The sequence below is a fragment of the Molossus molossus genome, unplaced genomic scaffold, assembly GCF_014108415.1.
Source record: "Molossus molossus isolate mMolMol1 unplaced genomic scaffold, mMolMol1.p scaffold_m16_p_18, whole genome shotgun sequence".
NCBI classification, from domain to species: Eukaryota; Metazoa; Chordata; class Mammalia; order Chiroptera; family Molossidae; genus Molossus; species Molossus molossus.
In genome coordinates, this window is record NW_023425353.1 from 21,083,790 (window position 1) to 21,103,844 (window position 20,055).

Here is a 20,055-nt window from a genome sequence, read left to right on the forward strand (position 1 = left end):
ACTGCCCCGCCTCCCGGCCTCGCGCCGCCGTTCCTGCCCCGCCCTTTTTCCCGGCGTGCGCCGCGGTGAGGTCCCTCGCCCTCGGCTTTTGCCTGTCGCCCCAAGATGGCGGACACAATGAGCCGGTGCCGCGCTGATTGCCCCTGAACCTACTGTGAGGAGGAACGGTCGGCGAGGCCTCTCAGTCCGGGCAGAAGAGCGCTGCACTAGCAGGAGGAGGGAGAGGTGTCGGCCGCTCTCCCGCTCGCCGTCGGCGCGGCGCCCGCCACGCCTGGGTCGGCCCCTCGGCAGCCCGCCCGCTCGCTCGCCTGCCCGCTTGCCGCGGGGCCCCGCCCCGGCCCTACGCCGCCGCTGCCGCCTCCCGCAGCCGCCGCCATGAAGCTGACCGACGGCGTGCTGCGGAGCTTCCGCGTCGCCAAAGTGTTTCGTGAGAACTCGGACAAGATTAACTGCTTCGACTTCAGCCCTAACGGCGAGACGGTCATCTCAAGCAGCGACGACGACTCCATCGTGCTCTATGATTGCCAGGAGGGCAAGTGAGTGCGGCGGAGGCCCGGCCGGGTCTGAGTCCCTCCCTCCCTCCCGTGGTTCGCCCTGCGGCCGCTGCCCGCTCCCGCTCCGACTCCGGCGCCCGGCCTGTTTTGCACTCGCTCCTGCCAGGGCCGCTTCCACTCCGAAGCCATCCAGGAGACCTTTTCTTTTTCTTTTTTTTAAAGTAGGGATAGTAACGATAGTATCACGTTGTATGCCTTCGGTCTCTTCAGAGAGCGCTTCTGCATCTCTGGCCAAACCACACCTTGACCTTGACCTTTAAGCGCCGAGCCCGCCTGCCCAGCTGGTAGCTTTCCCGCTCCCTGTGCCCTTATCAAGGTGCCCGGAGGCTCTCCGCAGCGCGGAGCCGCCGCGGCTGCTGTCCTGCTCGTCCGGCAGCTCGTGCCCTCTCCTGGGTGACCTCGATTCAGCCCTGGCACTCCGCCCATTCCTGTCCCCCAGCGTTTACGCGGCCTTTCTGCTGGAAGGCCGCGTGGGGTGCAGTTCTTGGTGAGCAGGAATTATTTTTTGTGCTTCCTTTCCTTCCCGTTCCAAATCATGCTCTTACTCCTTCACACCCGATGCCCTGGCTTCGAAGTGAACTTTTTAGCAACATCTGAAACTTTTCCCTTTTGGCAGACATAAACGAACTTGGCTGTCCCATCCCAATCTGAAGGTGAACCTCCCATTAGAACAAAGAAAGCATCGTATAACCATTTCATGTTTCCTCTTATGCTTAAAAAAAATTGCACTTTATGGTCCACTTGGAATTGTCAAAATCCCGAGTCTACTCTGATCGTGAAATTTATACATTGCCCCCAAGTCCTCTGGAAACCCACCACACCTGCTTTGTAAGCTCAGCATCTTTTGCCTTTTTTTCTGGGGACCTTTTCAACTTCACCTCACCTCTGTAGACTTGTTTTCTTTAAGTACTTGCTAAACTGTGAGATTCTTTGGAGCAAAAATTGGTTTAGGCTAAATTTTATTTCCCATCAGCCACCTTCCCCAAGCAGGCTTGCAGATGTTTGGTTTTGTCAGACTTCATTTTGTTGGCCTAGTTCCAGATCTTATTTTTTGAATCTTTGGTTTTTTGTCTATCTTCTCTAGCTGTTTCTGTTGCCTTAAAACAAAACAAAACAAAAACTGATGTCTTCTGTAAATTTCTTTTGGAACTTGTCCCTTCGTTTGAGTTTAGTTATCTAAAGTAATTCTGTTTTGGTCTGAGCCATAATGTTCTCCCCACTTTTTCCCCACTGGGGCTATGAGAGAGTATTATGTAAGTGGCTCTGGATCTGTCTGCTCTACATGGAAGGGTTGTTGCCTGTAGTGGTGGTCCTGGGGGAAGAGAATTTGTTAGCTGGACTGATACTGAGTTATTTGGGATAATTGAATTCATTTAGTATATGGATTTCTGTCCACATCTGGCCACTTGCATCAACTTGGAAGCTAGAGTAACATGTAAAGCTGGGGTGGGGGTCGGTTGTGGGGTTCTGGAGCTACAAGTAATTTGAAGCTGGCTTACTGGAAATGTTCAGTGCTTGTGCACGGATTAGAACCTCTCCCTGGAACCCAAGGATGGAGATGTATATCCTTATTCAAAGGAAATAAAGGTTGTGATAGTATTTCTTCATAGTTTGTCTTGTAATTTCCACTTGTTGGGAGGGATGACAGTGACTTGAAGCCCTGTTTCAATAAAAGTAAAATGTTAATTTTATGACATACCATAGTTGATTCACTCATGTAGCATTTTTACATAATTACAAACATAGAAAAGTCACAGCATGTTCCAAAGAACTCCTATGTGATCCAATAGTTGGTTACATTTTGCCCCATTCGCTTTATTTTCTGTGTACGTATTTATACATATGCATTTTTTCCCTTAGAAGTTGGAAGTATCATGCCCCTTTATCCCTAAACACAGATCCCTACAACTTGGTTTTCTTAAGCATAAGGACATTCTCTTATATAACTGTAGCACAGTTATCCAAATTAGTGTAGGGCATGCTTTTTAAAACTTTATCTTATCAAATAATTGTGGTCTTGTTTCATTGTGATCAGTGGCAGGAGAGTGGTCTGGTAGTTAGGAAACCTGGGTTCTAGTTTGGCCTTGTGACTTTGGTCAGACTGCTTCTCTGGATATTAGATGACCTCTTTAACCTCTGGGAGTACGGGATCCTAAGTGGTAACGTGAAGGAAAAATTTGCCCCCAATGTGGATCAGAGCAACATTGGAAGAAAAATAGTTTCCTTGTAAGACATAGTTTCTTGTTAGATGATACTAATGTTAGAATTTGGGAGTTTAAAAATGGCTAAAACAATGTACTTTATGCTTAATGTTTTTTAGTTTACTGTTCATTTAAACTTTCTTTATAATGGAGTTCATCTATTGAGTGCTTTTTTTTTTCAACTTGAGAGAATATGAAGGATATTATCTGTGGTACATGTTGCAAATTCAAGGAGAAGACTTTAATATTATTTATTCATACTTGATCGCCAGAATCATAGTTGGTGGAGAGAAGCTTAAAAATATTTGAAAAAATGTTCCTGGCCTTTGTAAAGATCCTCTGAAAGGAATGTAACACAGTATCTTCCTTTCAAACTAGGAAATGATATGTGGTAAAAGATTTCTGTTATTAACAACAAATCTCAGGTTTGTGTTATTGATACATTTGAGGCAGATAGGCTATATATAAGTGGAACTGAAAAATTTTCTAACACCACACACACTTTAACATTGGCTCTTTAGGTTCTGTTATTGTAGATAGACTGAAATACTGGCATAAATAAACTTCCACTGATAGAGGCAAAGTCGACTGTCTTTTGAGAGCAAGCACGTGTGTGTACATGCTCATACTCCCTTGCTCACTCACTCACTCACTGGTTACCACCATACAGTAAGTAACCCCAGGGCACAATCCTGGATGGTGAGCGCAACTAGGTAGCTCCTCAGCTGATCTTTTTAGCTGATCTTTCAGTAATGGTAAGAATGTGAAAAATTCAGTGCATTTGGAGTGAGAAGTCTTGTTTGGAGATAATGTTTTATGTAGGGAAACCCTTAACCTCACTGACGTTAACAAATATTAAAAGTGCAAATGTATGTCATCTGATTGTTTGCATCTATGTGCCACGATAATTTTGCATTGATGACAAGGTGAACTTTTTCATAAATTGGAACTCTCAGTAAACACTGGTACAGGATTTATGAAATCCTCCTTCACCTAAATGTAGAACGTTATGAAAATGAAGTTTCTGGTTATTGACTTTGCTGAGTTCGGATTCCACTTGATCTCCAAGCTTCTATAGAGGAAGATATTTAAGGAACTTTGGCAAATGGATTGGTATCCTCTAGCTTGGATATATGATTTTACATTAAAAGTAAAAAGAAAACAACCAATGACTAGTTTTACTAGGGAGAGTTAGGCTTGCCTTCCCAAAAGCTCAGTATAAGTGCTTTGGACCTGTAGGATAGGGAGAATGGATACAACAACAGGTTATGTTAGGAAGGGTAAACCAGTAAGTTCTGGCCTCACTGGTTTGATGTATTTCCATATCCCTCTTTGTTATCAGGATGACTTGTGTTCTGTGTGTCTTTCTTCCCAGATGTACTTTTTCTCAAAGCTAACTTTTGAACATTGTAGTAAAGACTGAATTGAACCCTCAGATTTACTTCCACTTCCTAACTTGGCATTTGGTGTTCAGAGGTGAAAGGCTGTTGCACTTGATGGGTTCCATTTGTTTCTTCCCTTTTGGAAGGAATTCTGTTTCTTTCCAGTGATAGAGCTTACCAAGAATACTCACCCTTGCCACATCATTCAAGTGCTTTTCTTTTTTTGAAGATCCCAGATTTTGGTGATGTAGGATTTTGATGGTTTTCTTTCTCTGTCCATTTCCTTATCAGACCAAAGAGAACCCTGTACAGTAAGAAATATGGCGTGGACCTCATCAGATACACTCATGCAGCAAACACAGTCGTTTACAGCTCTAACAAAATAGACGGTAAGCAAGCCTTCTTTTTAGGAGTTAATGGTCATAGTTTCCTTTGTCAAATAGTTCACGGAATCTTTGTGACTACTTCTGTTTTGGTTATAGTTACTTTAATTTAAATATTTTCCTATGATGTTAGCAATGCTAACATTGTTATGACTGAAAAGATGCTGGAGGCAAGCCACTAGTGTTTTTGAAGGACTTGAAACTGAGTGTGAAAGGTCTTTAGAGTGAAAAGTGTAAATAGGAGGCAACAAATGGTATTTATGGTTTGTACTCATTGAAACTGAAAAGAATACTTTTAGAACAAATACACGGAAAGAATACTTGACACATAGCAAGTGGTAAACAATAGTACCTCCCGTTCAAAATACAGAGATTTGAGAAAAGTTTTCACAAATGTTTGAGTTATGATAGTTTAGGGGATCTCAGAACTGAGTTTTTGGTGTATGCCCAGACTTTTATGATCTGTGTCATAAAGGACTGTGTGTTGACCTTGGTTATCTTTGATTTGTGGGCATTTTTTGATCTGAATTTTATCCTTTTTACTTTTAAATAAAGCTAATGTCTTTAAAGAGTAAAAGAGTTATTTTTAGAAATTAAACTTGTGAATTTCTTTCTCTAATAAATGGTCTCTGTTTTTACCTGCATTTTACCTGGATAAGTCATTCTCAGTGGACAGGATGACCTTGGTAATTGAACAGTAACACTTAATTTCATGTTAGGAGTCCTTTTTTAAAACAATTAACTTATCTCACTGATTTATTGATTATTTCACTTTTTGCAGTAAGATTTTTCTAATATCATTCAACATTGCTTATACTGTTGTTTTGGCTATGCCTGTTTCAGAGCTAATGGGCAGAAGTGGTTTTTTTAAAAAACTTTTTATGAGATTTTTCTGCCTGTACTTGACTTTAGTAAGTATATTATTTCTACTTTTTATACCTGTAGTTCAGAATTGGTTTTCTAAGTAAGCATACATTTGCTGCTTTTGGACAAGAATATATAAAACATTAGGATGCTGAGGAAACATATCTATGTGATCATCTGCATGACTGGTATATTTCTTCTGTTGGGGTGTTTTTCTGGGTGATTAAATAAGAATTGTCCAAACATGGTTCAAGATGAGGCAAATGTGTGGCACTTGCAGCTTTGCTGCCAGGCCTCTGCTGTGAGGATTTTGCCTTTCCTGTCTCGAGTGCATCCTGAAGAGTTCCTCCAACGCTTCGTTTTCCTTTTGCCTGATTCCAGGCTGAGGTAGTAGTTTGTACAGTTTGAGGGTCTATGATACCACCCGGTACAGGAGATAACTGTACAGGCCACTGCCTTGCCAGGAACAGCGCGCCAGCTACCTAGTGGGGCGGAGAGGATGGCGACGCCCTGCTCATCTCTGGGAATCCAGGTAATGGGAAGGAAACCTTTTTCTGCTTAGGGAAGGTGAGTAGCTCCTTACCAGAACAACCAAGAAGATTTAGTAGTTGTTATTCGAGAACTTTGAAGATGTAGTTAAGAAAAACCGTGTAGAGTTCAGTTTTGGCACATACAAAGAGTACCCTTTATCCTCTCCGTGGTTAAATACCCTCTTATAAGAAAGTATCCTTGTGAACCACTGAGATGACTTGGTGTTTTTAGTGTCTTTGTTCCTGTGTTCTGTTTTCCTCCAGAATGTTCTTTCTATGCTTTCCTTTCTGCATTTTGGCATCATTTCCTATTATCCCTTTCTCAACAATTGTTCCTTATTCATAGTCTTTTTAGGGTCATAGTACTTTTCAGTTCTAATCTTTATGGCACTATTTCCTTCCCACCATCTTTTTTGTTTATTTTTCAGATAGACTCATTTGCTTTTTAAGAGTGTCATATTTTATCCAAGCACAAATCTCTACGATTATTCCTTTCTTTGATGTTGTCAAAATCTCACTGTTCTGACTTGTTGGTATAGTTCATGAGTTTTATTTTGAAATGTCTTGAGATCTTTTAAACCCAAATTTTCTCACTTTTTTTGGCCACTTTATTATTTTAAACTAATTTCTCTGAGCACAAGGGACCAGTGGATAGTTGGTTAATTAGAAAAGAAGTAGTAGAACTTTACTTCTCTTTCCATTTTGTTTAGTTTTAATGTAAATTGTATATCCAGTTAACATTCAGGTGAGGTCATTGCTCTATAGTCTGTCAATTTAACAATTCTGCTTTTGAATTATGTCAGATCTGTAGTGTCCTCTTCTCAGCTGTGGAAAGGAATTATTCACTATTTATTTACACCTTGCTTGGTTTATGGACAACAATTAATTCTTTGACCTTGCCTTTTCAAGATGAAAATGCGAAGTAAGTTTTAAAAAAAATAATAGGATATCATCATGCCTTATTTGTCTTCTTACAGATACTATTCGTTACCTGTCCTTGCATGACAACAAATACATCAGATACTTTCCTGGACATAGCAAAAGGTAAGACCCAAGTATTACAGGAGTAGATAGTTTTTTTTTATCCCTGAGGTTCCAGATAATAGAAGAATGGAGAGATTTTATCAGAGCACTAAAATCACTGCTATTTGGCATTCCTCTTAGTCTTCTTTTGTTAACCCCTATCCAGTCAACTTGATTAACTGAGGTGGTGGAGGCAGGGGTAGGACTTCATACATAAACTGAAGTCACAGTTAAAACATAATTAGGAAGAAAGGTAGATTAAAGATATTCAGTGGAAACTTACGTAGTAAAAAATAGGTAGCATAGAGGAACCCCAAATATCAGATGTCCCTTAATGAAAGGGTCTTGTACATATATGAGGCCTTCCAGTATAGTTCGCCCCATTTTAGCACCCTCCTGCTCTACACAGACATATTCTATATGAGGATCTTTAATGAGGATGCAAAAAAATTAATAATTGTCCTTTGTTACTAGTGAAAGTCAAGAAGCTTCTTTTCTTATTCTATTTGGTAATGTAGGTTGCCTCTCTCTGTCTCCTACCCCAATTTCCCCAGTATTTTTTGTCTAGTTTTTTGAGGTTTGGTTGAATGTTAAATACATTTTCCCTTGGATGATATTTTAATCATCAGGAGGGGGTTATTTCTTCCTGCTTTCATTTGCAAATGTATGGAAACCAAGTAAGGCTTGGAGTGGTAGAATACCCTGACAGGAGGTGGACCAAGAGCCAGGCTGCGCTCTGATTGGGCAGGGCTTTTTATGTTGGTGAAGGTAAGAGGTTGCAGCTTTTGGTTACTGTAGTTCCAGACAAAGAGTGGCTTGTGACAAGTAGATATTTTTGCTTGTTTGTAATTAAATTAATGTTCACAAATTTACAGTCTATAAGAGTTTTGATTGTAGTTGTTCAAAATTCTTTCCAGTCTTTTCAGTTATCTAACCTCTTGACCTCCTGAGTCTTAGTAGCTGACTTTGTCCCTTTTTTCTGTGTGTGTGACAAAATCAAGGTCATCCAAAATGAGTTATTTTTCTTTTTAATATTTTTTCTTTATTGATTTTAGAGAGACAGGAAGGGAGAGGGAGAGAGAGACAGAACTGTCGATGAGAGAGAACATCGATTAGCCGCCTCCTGCATGCCCCCCACTGGGGATTTGGCCCACAACCTGACATGTGCCCTGACAGGGAATCGAACTGGCAACCTCTTGGTGCATGGGTCGAATGCTCAACCAGTGAGCCACACTGGCTGGACCAAAATGAGTTCTTTTAAAATTCTACCTCTTTCACTTAAATTCCGCTCTTCCTCGGAACTCTTTCCTTAAGATAGGAGTAGCCTTTCTTCCTTGACAAAACCAACTTCTCTGATTGCTTTCATCTGTTTAACTGGACTTTTCCTTGCTGTATACAAACTAGCTTGATCTCTTATCTTAAATCTATTTCTGGAGTCTATCACCCACTCCTTTTCACTGTCAAACATGAATAATCTGCATATTCCCATTTCCACCTCCTCATAATTCGATATTTAAATCACCCTCAGTCCAGTCCTGGAGTCACCTATGGGGCTTTTTCCAAGTGTTTTACTTTTCTTTTCCTGCTGCCTCCAGTTAAAATCCATTACCTTGGGCTTTTTGGGGGGGGGGGGGGGGGGATGCTCAACCTCTCAGCAAAACATTTTTTCCCCTTTTGGCAGCTGACTTTTCCATCTTGGTTCTGTTCTTGCTATTACTGGCTTCTCTTTCTCCTTTTGACTCTAAAATAAACAAGGTTCTATCCTAGCCTTTTCCCCTTGTTGGTATTTTTTTCATGTATCTCCACATTTTTTATTCATCTCTACTCAGCTGGCTTCCCAGATCAGTATTTTTAGCCCATGTCTGTCATGATTGCTAGACTCAACTTCCACCTACAGGTTTTATATACATCTATGCAGATGTTTCTTCCATGCCTCCACCTGACAGGTCCAGCACTCCATCCATCATTGTCTTATTCCTTGGCCATCTCCTCTCTACCTCATGTTTCTTCATCTCTGTTCCTGTCAATTCTCTGGACTCAAAGACTCTGTTGTCTCTTTACGCCCTTTGTATTGCCTTCACATCCAGTGAGATGTTAAATACTATTGATTCTACCTAGCTTTAACCTGTGTCACTCTCCTCTCTACTCTCTCCTTTGCTTCTGTGCTGGCTTATGCCCTGTCTGGTGAATTATTGTCAAATCCTAATTAACTTCCCCATCCTTCACCATCCTGCTTCAGCACTCTGTATTACATTTCTGACCACTTCACATCCTCCCTTAGGAAGCCTTAAAGGTTCTCTACATCTACCTGCTCCTTTCCCTTGGAGTCAGGTTCTCCTCCCTCTGGCTCTGACCCTTTTCCCAACATTATCTCCCAGTGGTGGTGAACTGAACTTGTGCATTCCTATCTTGCGCCTTCTGGAAAGGCATCTCCCATTGACACCATGTTTACCATAGGTGCTGCTTTTCCTGACCGTCACTTTCTTAGAGTTGTCGGGGCTAGATAATTAAGCTTCCATAGAATTGAGGTATTATTCCTTTTTGTATTCCTTTTACCTCTCAGCGTAGAGTCTTGTGCCAAGATAAACTTCCTCTGAGCTATGGACTTGAATGCCATGGCATAAAATTACATGTCTATATGCGTTTTACTTTTGGCTTACAGTATCTTATTTTTAAGTTGGGGAGCTAGTGTAAATGTTAGTTGAGTTATATAGGAAGAATTTTTTTTTTGTTTGTTTGTTTTTTATCCTCACCCGAGGACATTTTTTGATATTTTGTTCAGATAGAGTGAGAAGGAGAGAGAGAGAGAGAAACATCGACGTGAAAGCGACACATTGAGTGGTTGCCACCCACACGACCCAACCAGGGCTGGGGACAAACTGCAACCAAGGTACGTGCCCTTAGCGGGAACCGAACCCGGGTCTCCGGACCGCAGGCCGATGCTCTAACTGCTGAGCAAAACCGGCCAGGGCGGAAGAATTTTTTTTTTTGAAAGGAACTTTTTAACTTAAAAAAATTTAAAACTAAAATTTCTCATTTTCTATTCACAATATACATTTTAAATCATTCTGGTGGAACTAAAACCTCCTGAACCCCTTTCAGTATCATTCAAAACTTGAACTTCCTCTATTTCTAGAACTTCCTCTATTAAAAAATCCATTCACAAATGAGCTGTGCAATTCAGTCACCTTTTTTACTTCAAGCTTTTCTTTGTTAAAATGAAACAGTACAACATGCACATTTCCTCTTACTCTTTTAAAATAATTAATTAGTTAATTAATTTTTAGAGAGAATGGGGGAGGGGTAGAGAGAAACATCAGTTTGTTATTCCACTCATCCATGCATTTGTTGGTTGATTCCTGTATGTGCTCTGACTGGAGAGTGAACCTTGCAACCTTGGCGGATCAGGATGATGCTCTAACCAACTGAGCTACCTGGCCAGGGCTCCTTTATAATTTTGACCTGTGATACCAGCTGATGTATCTATGAAGTGTTTTGCAGCCAGGCCAGAATGTGGAACTACTTATCCATAACACGCAGAGGGAAGAGCCATCTGAATGTGTTTTCACAGGCTTTTTTTCTCCATAGGTGTGTTACTGTAGAGTCACAGGCACTGTACAAGTCATAGCTTGTGCCTCAAGAACCCCATGGTTGAGGCCATGGTGTACTCTGAGAGGCAGGTAAAGTGGAGTTACATGTGGTCCTTCTCTGCGGGCCAGGCCCAAATGTTGGGGAGATGGAGGGTGTCTTTAGAGCAAGGCATGGCAGAGCAAGAACACTCAGGGTGAGCCCTTGGAAGAAGTGTTTTTCAGTGGGTGATTCTTAATGGTATAACCATAAAAAGGGACCTATATCTGAAATACAGTTGCTCTGAGCACAGGCCTGTGGCTCTGTTAAGTGTAATGCCCAAACTAGCAGTCTCACCATCACCTAGGAGCTTGTTAGAAACAGATTCTCAGACCTCACCCAGACCTATTGGATTAGTTCTGGGAATAGATCCCAACAATCTCTGTTTTAGCCCACCCTCCAGGTGATGCTGATGCCACTCAGGTTTAGAATATTAGTATAGTCCACAAATCACTAGTTAAAGGATGATGCTTTAAAAACAAAACAAAACAAAACAAAACACAACAACTGAGATACAGATCAGTACCATAAATTCACCCTTTTAAAGTAAACAGTTCAGTGGTTTTTAGTATATGTACAAAGTTGGGCAACCATCACCACTATCTAATTCCAGAACATTTTCATCACTCCAAAGAGAAACCTCGTACCTATTACCAATCACTTCCTGGTTCCTGGTAGCCACTAATCTACTTCTGTCTCCAAAGCTTTGCCTCTTTTAGACATTTTGTATAAATGAAATCAGATGATATGTGGCCTTTTGTGTTTGTCACTTATCATGTTTCCAAGGTTCATACATATTGTAACATGAATAATCAGTACTTCATTTTTTAATGCTAAATAATATTCTATTGTATGGGGACACACACACACATACACACAGACATTTGGGTTTCCAATTTTTGATTATTATGAATAATGCTACTGTGAGCATACGTGTACTTTATTTTTTTAAATCCTTACCTGAGGATATTTTTTCCATTGATTTCCAGATAGGGTGGGAGGGAGGGAGGGAGGGAAAGAAATAGAGGAAGAAAAACATCGATGTGAAAGAGACGCATTGATTGACTGCCTTCTGCATGACTCCCACCAGGGCTGGGGATCGAACCGCAGCCAAGGTATGTGCCCTTGACCGGAATCGAACCTGCAACTCTTTGGTCCACAGGCCAATGCTCTAACCGCTAAGCCAAACTGGCCAGGACCATATGTGTACTTTTTTGTGTGGAATGTACATTTTTATTTTGGGTTATAGTAAACTCTAATTTTTTGAGGAACTATAAAACTTTTCTAAAGGAACTGTATCATTTTGCATTCCCACCAGCAGTGTATGAATATTCCAACTTCTCCACATCCTAACCAACACTTGTTATCTCTCTTAGATGATAGCTATGCTTGCGGTTGTGAAGTGGTATCTCATTGTGGTTTGATTTTTATGCTATAGCTTTAAGTTGCTTTTTTCATTATACTAGGTACCTTTGATTATCCAGATTGCTTGTGTAGTGTGTTCCTTAAAATGGCAGTTTGGGGAGAATAGGTCTATCCAGGTATGCCAGTAGAATGGTTTAGAGTTCACATCCAATTTTTGTAAATATTTTGCTTCAACTCCTATTTATCTCGATGCATTTCAGGGTGGTGGCCTTGTCCATGTCACCTGTGGATGACACTTTCATTTCTGGGTCTCTTGATAAGACCATTCGACTCTGGGATCTCCGGTCTCCTAACTGCCAGGTAATGGTACCTCACAGTTATACTTTGAGTGTTTTCTATGATAGGCACTATCATCAGCTCTTCCTCTTAAGGAAGGTGGAAAGCAGTGGTTCCATTCTGGGATCCCAGAGTCTTTTTAAACTTTGGAGAAAATCTGATTTCCTGGTAGGTAGCTGGTAATTAAACAAATGCCCTAATCCAGTGCATATTGCATTATGCTCTGTGACTTACTGCTTTAAAGACAGTTTTCCTAGAGCCTTTTAGCCTCAAGAAATTATTTATTTAGAATCAGTGTCTATAAAATTGTACAGTCAGGGTTGATCTGAAATCATTTGTATGGAGACCTGTTTTTTAATTTTTTTATAAAAGCCTTATTTTAGTTTTACTTTTTCTGTTCTGTAGGTAGGTGGGTATCTATTTGTGTCCCTTTCTTAGTTTTCTATGGGAAAAGTAAATTTTATACTGGTAGGATCCTGGGTTCATTAACTTTTTTTCTTGTGTCTTTTTTCTTAGGGCCTCATGCATCTACAGGGCAAGCCAGTATGTTCTTTTGATCCAGAGGGGTTAATTTTTGCTGCAGGTGTCAATTCTGAAATGGTCAAACTTTATGACCTTCGCTCTTTTGATAAGGTAAGTCTTTGAATCTTTTTTCTTTTTTTGTTAAAGATTTTTATTGATTTTTAGAGAGGAAGGGAGAGGGAGAGAGAGAAAAAAACATTAATGTGAAAGTGAGACATCGATGGGCTGCTTTCTGCTTGCCTCACACTGGGGACTGAGCTTGCCAACCCAGCATGTGCCCTGACCAGGGATCGAACTGGCAATGTTTTGGTGTACGGGACAATGCCCAGCCAACTGAGCCACACCAGCAAGGGCTAATCTTTGAGTCTTTAAGCTATCTTGATATTGTGGAAGTTTAGAAGGGTGAGATGGACATTTAAGAACCATTTCTATGGAAGAAGAGGTATGTGGTAGATACTGGAGAGTTTCATAGCAGTAGTTCATCCTTTGCTTTCCCTAGTCAAAAAGGAGTCCAAAGGGATAGAATAAGAGTTGGCTCTGGCAGAAGGAATTATTGATGTCCCTTGGGCCTGGGGCTGCTACTTTTATCTTTTGCAGGGGCCCTTTGCAACATTTAAGATGCAGTATGATCGGACTTGTGAGTGGACAGGACTTAAGTTCAGCAATGATGGCAAACTCATCCTCATCTCCACCAATGGCAGCTTCATTCGTCTCATCGATGCATTCAAGGGAGTAGTGATGCACACGTTTGGGGTGAGCAGACAACCTTTGAACATGGCTGTTTCCATGTCCATGTCTCCTGGGCTGAGAGTTGTGTTAGCTGGTTAGTGGAGATGAGCCTTTATCCTTGACTCACTGATTGAGACATAGGCTTGCATTTTGTTCCTGCACATGAACTTATTTCTGTTGGATTCTAAGACATTCACTTCTCACCCAGTGACCCAAATTTAGTCTTTAGATATAATATAATTCCTAACTATAAATGTATTCTTACCCTCTTGAATATGGGATTGGAGTAGGGGGTGAATGAATGGTAAAGGGTGGTGGGCAAGTTTGGAACGTTGGTGGTGCTGTGTATGAGGAAAAGAGGGTTACACAGAAAGGAAGGTAATGAGTCTGTTGGGTCAGTGTTTCTAGCAGTTATTTTCTGTTAATGGCACTTGACTAGAGAAGCACTATTGTGTTTTTTTTTTTTTTTTAGGGTTATGCTAACAGCAAAGCTGTCACACTAGAGGCCTCATTTACTCCAGATTCCCAGTTTATTATGATTGGTAAGTGTCCTTTAACCCCTTAGGGGTTATTTTTCTTGTATTGAGATTTTGTTTACATTATTTTTGTTAGTTTTAACTAAGATATTATTTATTATCCTTTTGTTAGATGTTCTCAAATTTCTATGTAGCACAATATTTCAAAGGTATAGTGTCTTTAAACTATTGTGACTTAGCAGGTCTTTTTACTGGGAACTTGCATTAATGTTGGTCTTCCCTGGACTAACATTAAACTCTACAAGCACTATTTTACCAGTAATGATAACTTTCTGATATAATCCTGCTTTTAGTCATCTTTTTTTTTTTTATCCTTACCCGAGGACATTTTTGCACCTATCTTCAGATAGAGAGGGAGGGAAAGAGGGGGGAACAGAGAGAGAAACATCGATGTGAGAGAAAAATCAATGTGAGAGAGACACATCGAGTGGTTGCCACCCACACGACCCCAACTAGGGCCGGGGACAAACTGCAACTGAGGTACGTGCCCCTAGCGGACACTGAACCTGGGACTCTCTGGTCTGCAGGCCGATGCTCTAACCGCTGAGCCAAACCGGCCAGGGCTCAGTCATCTTAATGGCTAGATGTTGGTAGGGTAATGATATTCAGCACCCCTCCCCCTCTTTTTTTGTTAATCCTCACTGGAGGATATATTTTTCCTTTTTTATAAAGATAGAGCGGAAGGGAGGGAGGGAGAAACTTCAGTATAAGAGGGACACATCAATTGGTTACTTCTCGCATGACCTTGACTGGGGCCAGGGATCGAACCTGCAACCCAGGTACGTACCCTGGACTGGGAATTGAACCCACAACCCTTTGGTCTATGGGCTGATGCTCTGACTTCAGAGCTAATTCGGCTAGGGCTTAGCCCCCATTTTTAATGAGAAAACTGAAGTTAGAGGGGAAGTGACTTGCCCAGGAACAAATACCTAGGTTCAGTATCAGTTTCCAGAGTGTCCTTTCTTCACTGCCTCTCCTCCCTCTCAATTTCTGCTGAGGGCTGGGTCCTGAAACATGACCTCTTTCCAGATGTCAATCTGTGTCTCTTTCCTATTTGTCTTTGTATTGTGTCTTGAGCTGTTGTGTATTCATTGATCATTCTCTTCAGGTTCAGAGGATGGCAAGATCCATGTCTGGAATGGAGAGAGCGGTATAAAAGTAGCTGTGTTGGATGGCAAACATACAGGCCCCATTACCTGTTTGCAGTTCAATCCCAAGTTCATGACCTTTGCCAGTGCATGTTCCAACATGGTATGTGATCAATAGGAGATGTCCTTCATTTGGGTCATGGGTGTTTCAATGAGCACAGCAAGCTACCTTCTAGTATATGTGCTGCCCAAGCAAGCACAGCAAGCTGTGTTCCAAATAGGTACATTACAAGTACCTCTGTTTCTCAGCTGGTTGCTTCCTTTTTTCACCTCTTATTCTCTGATCTTTGGTTGGGCTGGCCTTTCACTTTTATTCTTCTTTCTGTGATCTGAGATGACCTGTGAGCTCCTGGGAGATCTTAGGCCAGTTTTAGTTCTTGCGCCTGGTTTATGCCCAAACTACCTGGGCTACGCTTGACAGCTATTTGGCTTCTTAAAATACTTTGAAGAAGCCTTTTGTGGCTGCAACCTTTAAGTTCCATTTCTCTCAGTTTATGCTGTATTCCTCAGAAATTCTTACAGTTGATCATAACTCACCACTTAGAATTTTCTCCAGGCACTGTCTCTTCCTAGATAACACTGGTAGAACAAAGTGTCATGAGTCTCAGCCACCAGTTTCCTCTTGGCATCTTCTAAACCTACCTGGGTATTTGGGGATGAGGCACTTCACTACTAGTCTACCCAGAACACATCTTTACCCTGCCCCAAGAAAACAGTGTCAGAAAAAAGTGCAGCAAAACCATCTAGTCCAATCCCTCTCATCTTTTACAGATCAGGAAGGTGAGGGCCTTTCTGAGGTCACCTGGTATATTAGCGTGAAGCCAGGTTACCCAGAGCCCTACCTCCTGGACAGCACTCCTTTCTTTCCTTACCACTGGGCCATTGTGGTGGGAGGTAGACAGTGTTGGAGGGAAGCAGAACCAGCTTGTGTTCACATAAAGTGGAATGTTTCTACATAGATTGCTAGAGTCGGTTGGGAGGGAGGGCCACCAGCCATTACTCCTCCACCACTGGGGCTGGGCAGCTTGATGCTGTGGGAAGGGGTAAGAACCTTAAGCAGATAAAAGAGACGTGGCTTTTAATATTGACTTATGTTCTTTTTCTAGGCCTTCTGGTTGCCCACCATTGATGACTGACCCTGATGCTCTTTGGCTGTTTCTGCACAGTGAAGGTGGTCAGCAGGAAAAAACTCAGAGGGGACTGAGATAATAGTGGGATTGGATCATTTGACTGGGCTGGAGAGCATTCTTCCACATGGCCTTCCCACGGATGTGCTGTACATCTGCTCAAAAGAAAAAAAGTTACTTTGCCAAGCTTCTTCAAAAGGACTCTTGGTGCGGCAGATTCATTTGGGACTCAGATTTTCTAACTGTCAACTGCACCGAGCTCCTCCAGAGGAGTGACCAGACTCATGATTAGGGTATAGCAGGGCCCTTAAGGCACCTTCAGTTTTGAATGTATTTGCTGCTGAGGAGCCAGTGAAGTTATTAATTCTGCACATCCCTTCTCCTACCCCCATAAATGCATGGGAAGCCACAGATCTGGTTTTGAGATGCTAGAGCAGCTCAGTGCCCCTTGCCCTCCCTCTGCATGTCTTATTACTGGGTCTCCCTGTGTCATTGTGGTATAATCCACAACCATCATGTTACTTAGGTGCCAAACATTTACAGAAATAAGTCTTCATATGTCTTGGGGTCAGAAAGGGACAGATACCGACCTTGCTTGCCAGGAAGCTTTACAAGTTAGTCATTTGAGGGTGGGTGATCTAGACATGCCTCAGACTCTGGGTTTTGAGTGGGAAAAGGCCCAAGAGCCTGAAAGGGAGGAAAGGGTAGCAGGTGAGATCCTAGGGCTGGGAGGTTTAGCAGTAGCCTCATGTGGTAGTGTGGTCCCTCGTCATCAAGACAAACCCGCGGTCCTCCTGGTTGCCTACCCAGTATGGTTGTGTACAAAAGCAAGGTGGGAGTCTATTTTTGTACATGAGATACATCACACTTTCCTGTGGGCCAGTATTGTGGAGTGAGTCTGAGTTGTTTACACTGATGCCTTCCCTGCCCACCACAAATTGTGTACATAGTCTTCAGATACCAACCACCCTTTCCCAGCTCTCAACCATGAGCTGGCTCTAGGCCTGTGTTATATGTTATATTTAGCCTTTTTATATATGACCTGGGGTTTCTGTTGTTTGTATTTTAGCACAGTGTGTACACCTTCATTTAAATATATATATATAGGCATACATATATGTATATATGTATGTATGCATATATATAAAATACCTATCGTTCCTGAGTTTAGCCGAAGGACATGGAGTCCTGCAGCCTGGGGGAAGACTGCATCCTTGCTAATAGTGTTTGCTATGAGTGTTAGTGAGTCTTCCTTACTACATTTTCCCTTCAGGAGACTGAATGGAGCAAAGCTTCAAGTGTTTGCTATTCCCGTGGCAGCTAATTGAGGGTCTTGGGATGATGGCTCCTTTGTGTTCCTCAAGCCGTGTTTTGGGGCCCTCTCTGCAGTATTAGCCCCCTTTTTTGCCTGGTGATGCTCTGTCTGCACCTATATATGTGTGACAGTCACTTTTGCATGCCTTTTGTGTCTGGCTTACAGTATTTGGGGACAGGATGCTGGAACCACGGCGTTTTCAGTTTGTCTGAGGCTTTATCAATTACAGGTCACTCCTGTTTACCTGTTATGTCTGCTTTCTTGTTCTTTTCCTTGCCTTCTCTTGGGAGAGGGAGGGGTCTGATCAGGGTTGAGGTAAACTGCAGCTGGCTTATGGCCTTTTCCTCCCCTGTATGGCCTTCTTAGAGAAAGATGAATGGAATGTTATTTTACTAAATTCCCAAACATTTAAGCAGGGAACATACTCCCTGCATATCCAGAAACAGACTCAACAAGGTAATGATTTGTCCCAGAGGACTTGCCCAAGAGTGCACATCTGCTAGGGGGAAAGCAAGCCATTACTGCCTCTGTTAAGCTGCAGGAATAGGCTATGGAGTGTAAGCAATTACTGTTTTAGCAATTACATTTAGATCTTGTTTCTCAAACTTAAAGGTCAAGGTGCATTCATCTTTCCCAACATAGACTAGAACCTTCAGCTTCTGTGATACCCCCTGTATATAGCTCTGCCATTTCAGAGTGAAGGGACTGTTAGAAACCATATGAACTGAGCTGTTACTGCCCACTCCTGGCTTTCCAGGGTAGAAAATTCATGGTAGGAATAACTTCAGAGAAAGTGCTTGGAACAGAGTTAAGAAAACCTGCATAATCTAACCAGAACAGCTGCCAAGCATGACTTGCCTGTCATCAGGAAAATGATTTGTATTGAGTTCCTGTATGTCCAAAGCTGAGGTACCAAGTCCTTTGAAAATAGGTACTGCATGACCCCTGTTTATGGGGACTTGTGGCTGCAGAGCTGGCTCCTGAGTGGGAAGGAAAGGAAAAACATGCAGCTTAAAGTGACTGGAGATTTGGGAATAAGGCAGAATAAAGGGAGAAAAAAGACTGTGGCCAGAGAGGCTGAGGGCTGGGGCTGTAAGGATGCTCATTGGGACCCAGAGGTGCTGAAGTTCTCTGGGGAGGGGCTGCTCACCACTCAAGTCTGGGCCAAAGCCACCAATTTGTATGTGACAGTAACAGTGCACTGCTCAGCCTCCAGCCAGTGGGTTATTTTATTTTTTTAAAGAAGAAACGGATCCCTGTTGCAATAATAATTAATGCCTATTAAAATTTGAGAATTTAAAAAAGAATCAGTTTGCCACCCAAATGCTACCACTGTTAATCTTTCGGTGTTAAATGTTCTTCTAGACATACCTGTGTGTAGATTTCTGGTGTGTTTACATAGTTGTTATTCTGTATATACAATTTTATGTCCCTTTTGTACTTAACATAAACATTTTTTCATGTTATCTGTCTTAAACAGAATTTTATGGCTGCAGCCTCTTCCATTGAGTTTTTGTAGCATTGCTTGCTTCCCAGAGTTGGAGGGAAAGATGGGTTGTCTCCTGGCTCACACTGGGACTCGCTGTGGATGGATTATTGGACTTCACCTGACTGTACCTGGTTATAAAGGCTTATGGGCTGGTGGGAGGAACCCCTAGACCCAGCCCTCAAGTGCACAGCACTGTGGTTCTCAACCCCAGCCTCTAATAAGCAACCATACAGCCAGAAATAAGTGAGTGGGAAAGGCTGGCCTGAGCCGATCTATCTTCAAAGACTGCGTCTGGCACGTACCTCAGGCCACCTTTCATCCCCACTATTGCCTCAGCCCTTGATCAGATCGGCAGCCTCAAGCTGGAATAAGGTTCACCTTGCTAGGCCCTGGCTTCTGGGGGGCAAGGATAGTGGAGCCTCTCTGAGGCACCTATGCCAGATTGCTTGGTAACCCATTCCCCTAGTTTGTGAGTTGTTAACTCCTAGATCCTGTGTCTATCCTTGGAGCTGCAAGGACCCGCTGTCTGCCTCATTCCTGGCACTCTGAGCCACAGAAGAATTTTGGGCCCATTGCTCTGCCCATGGTCTTTGGAGGTTGGCCAAGGGCTCTGAAGGGCAGCAGAGGGAACATCCCAGCTTCTGAGTGATAGGCCATGTTCTGGCAAATTGCTTATGGAGGAAGAGACCTCAACCCGGTGGGAGGGCTGCGGCAGCCTTCGGCTGAGACGGGAATACACAGGTCAGTGTAGCTGCTCCTGCCACAGTCACTCCTGTCGGTTGGCTTGCTTACAGTTGAGAGACCCACTGTACCCACTCCCTGGGCTTCAGCCTTTGATGTGAGGAGCAAGAGCAAGCAGTGGGCTGGGTTGGAAGCAGCAAGTGCGCTCTGGGGATGAGCTGGCTCAGCTGTTGTGGGTGAGAG

The 20,055-nt window shown here is 42.5% G+C and overlaps 1 protein-coding gene across 2 annotated transcripts; it reads left to right on the plus strand.

Annotated features, from left to right (window-relative positions):
* The first annotated feature begins 339 nt into the window (after positions 1-339).
* Positions 340-19,111, plus strand: WDR82 (WD repeat domain 82). 2 transcript variants are annotated; one of them, XM_036266534.1, is made up of 9 exons: positions 340-536; positions 4,429-4,526; positions 6,892-6,958; positions 12,190-12,289; positions 12,782-12,898; positions 13,385-13,540; positions 13,989-14,058; positions 15,161-15,303; positions 16,307-19,102. In XM_036266534.1, the coding sequence occupies exons 1-9, from the start codon at positions 376-378 to the stop codon at positions 16,334-16,336; spliced, it is 942 nt and encodes a 313-aa protein (XP_036122427.1). In that variant the 5' UTR covers positions 340-375; the 3' UTR covers positions 16,337-19,102. The 2 variants fall into 2 exon arrangements, with proteins under 2 accessions (XP_036122427.1, XP_036122428.1); XM_036266535.1 differs by lacking the exon at positions 13,385-13,540 and having other exon boundaries at positions 16,307-19,111.
* The last annotated feature ends 944 nt before the right edge of the window (positions 19,112-20,055 follow it).

Excerpts from the sequence above, each read along its gene's own strand:
- WDR82 (XM_036266534.1), top strand. The coding sequence starts at position 376 with ATGAAGCTGACCGACGGCGTGCTGCGGAGCTTCCGCGTCGCCAAAGTG. Across the intron at positions 12,290-12,781 it reads TCCGGTCTCCTAACTGCCAG|GGCCTCATGCATCTACAGGG; the intron begins GTAATGGTACCT and ends CTTTTTTCTTAG. Across the intron at positions 14,059-15,160 it reads TTCCCAGTTTATTATGATTG|GTTCAGAGGATGGCAAGATC; the intron begins GTAAGTGTCCTT and ends CATTCTCTTCAG.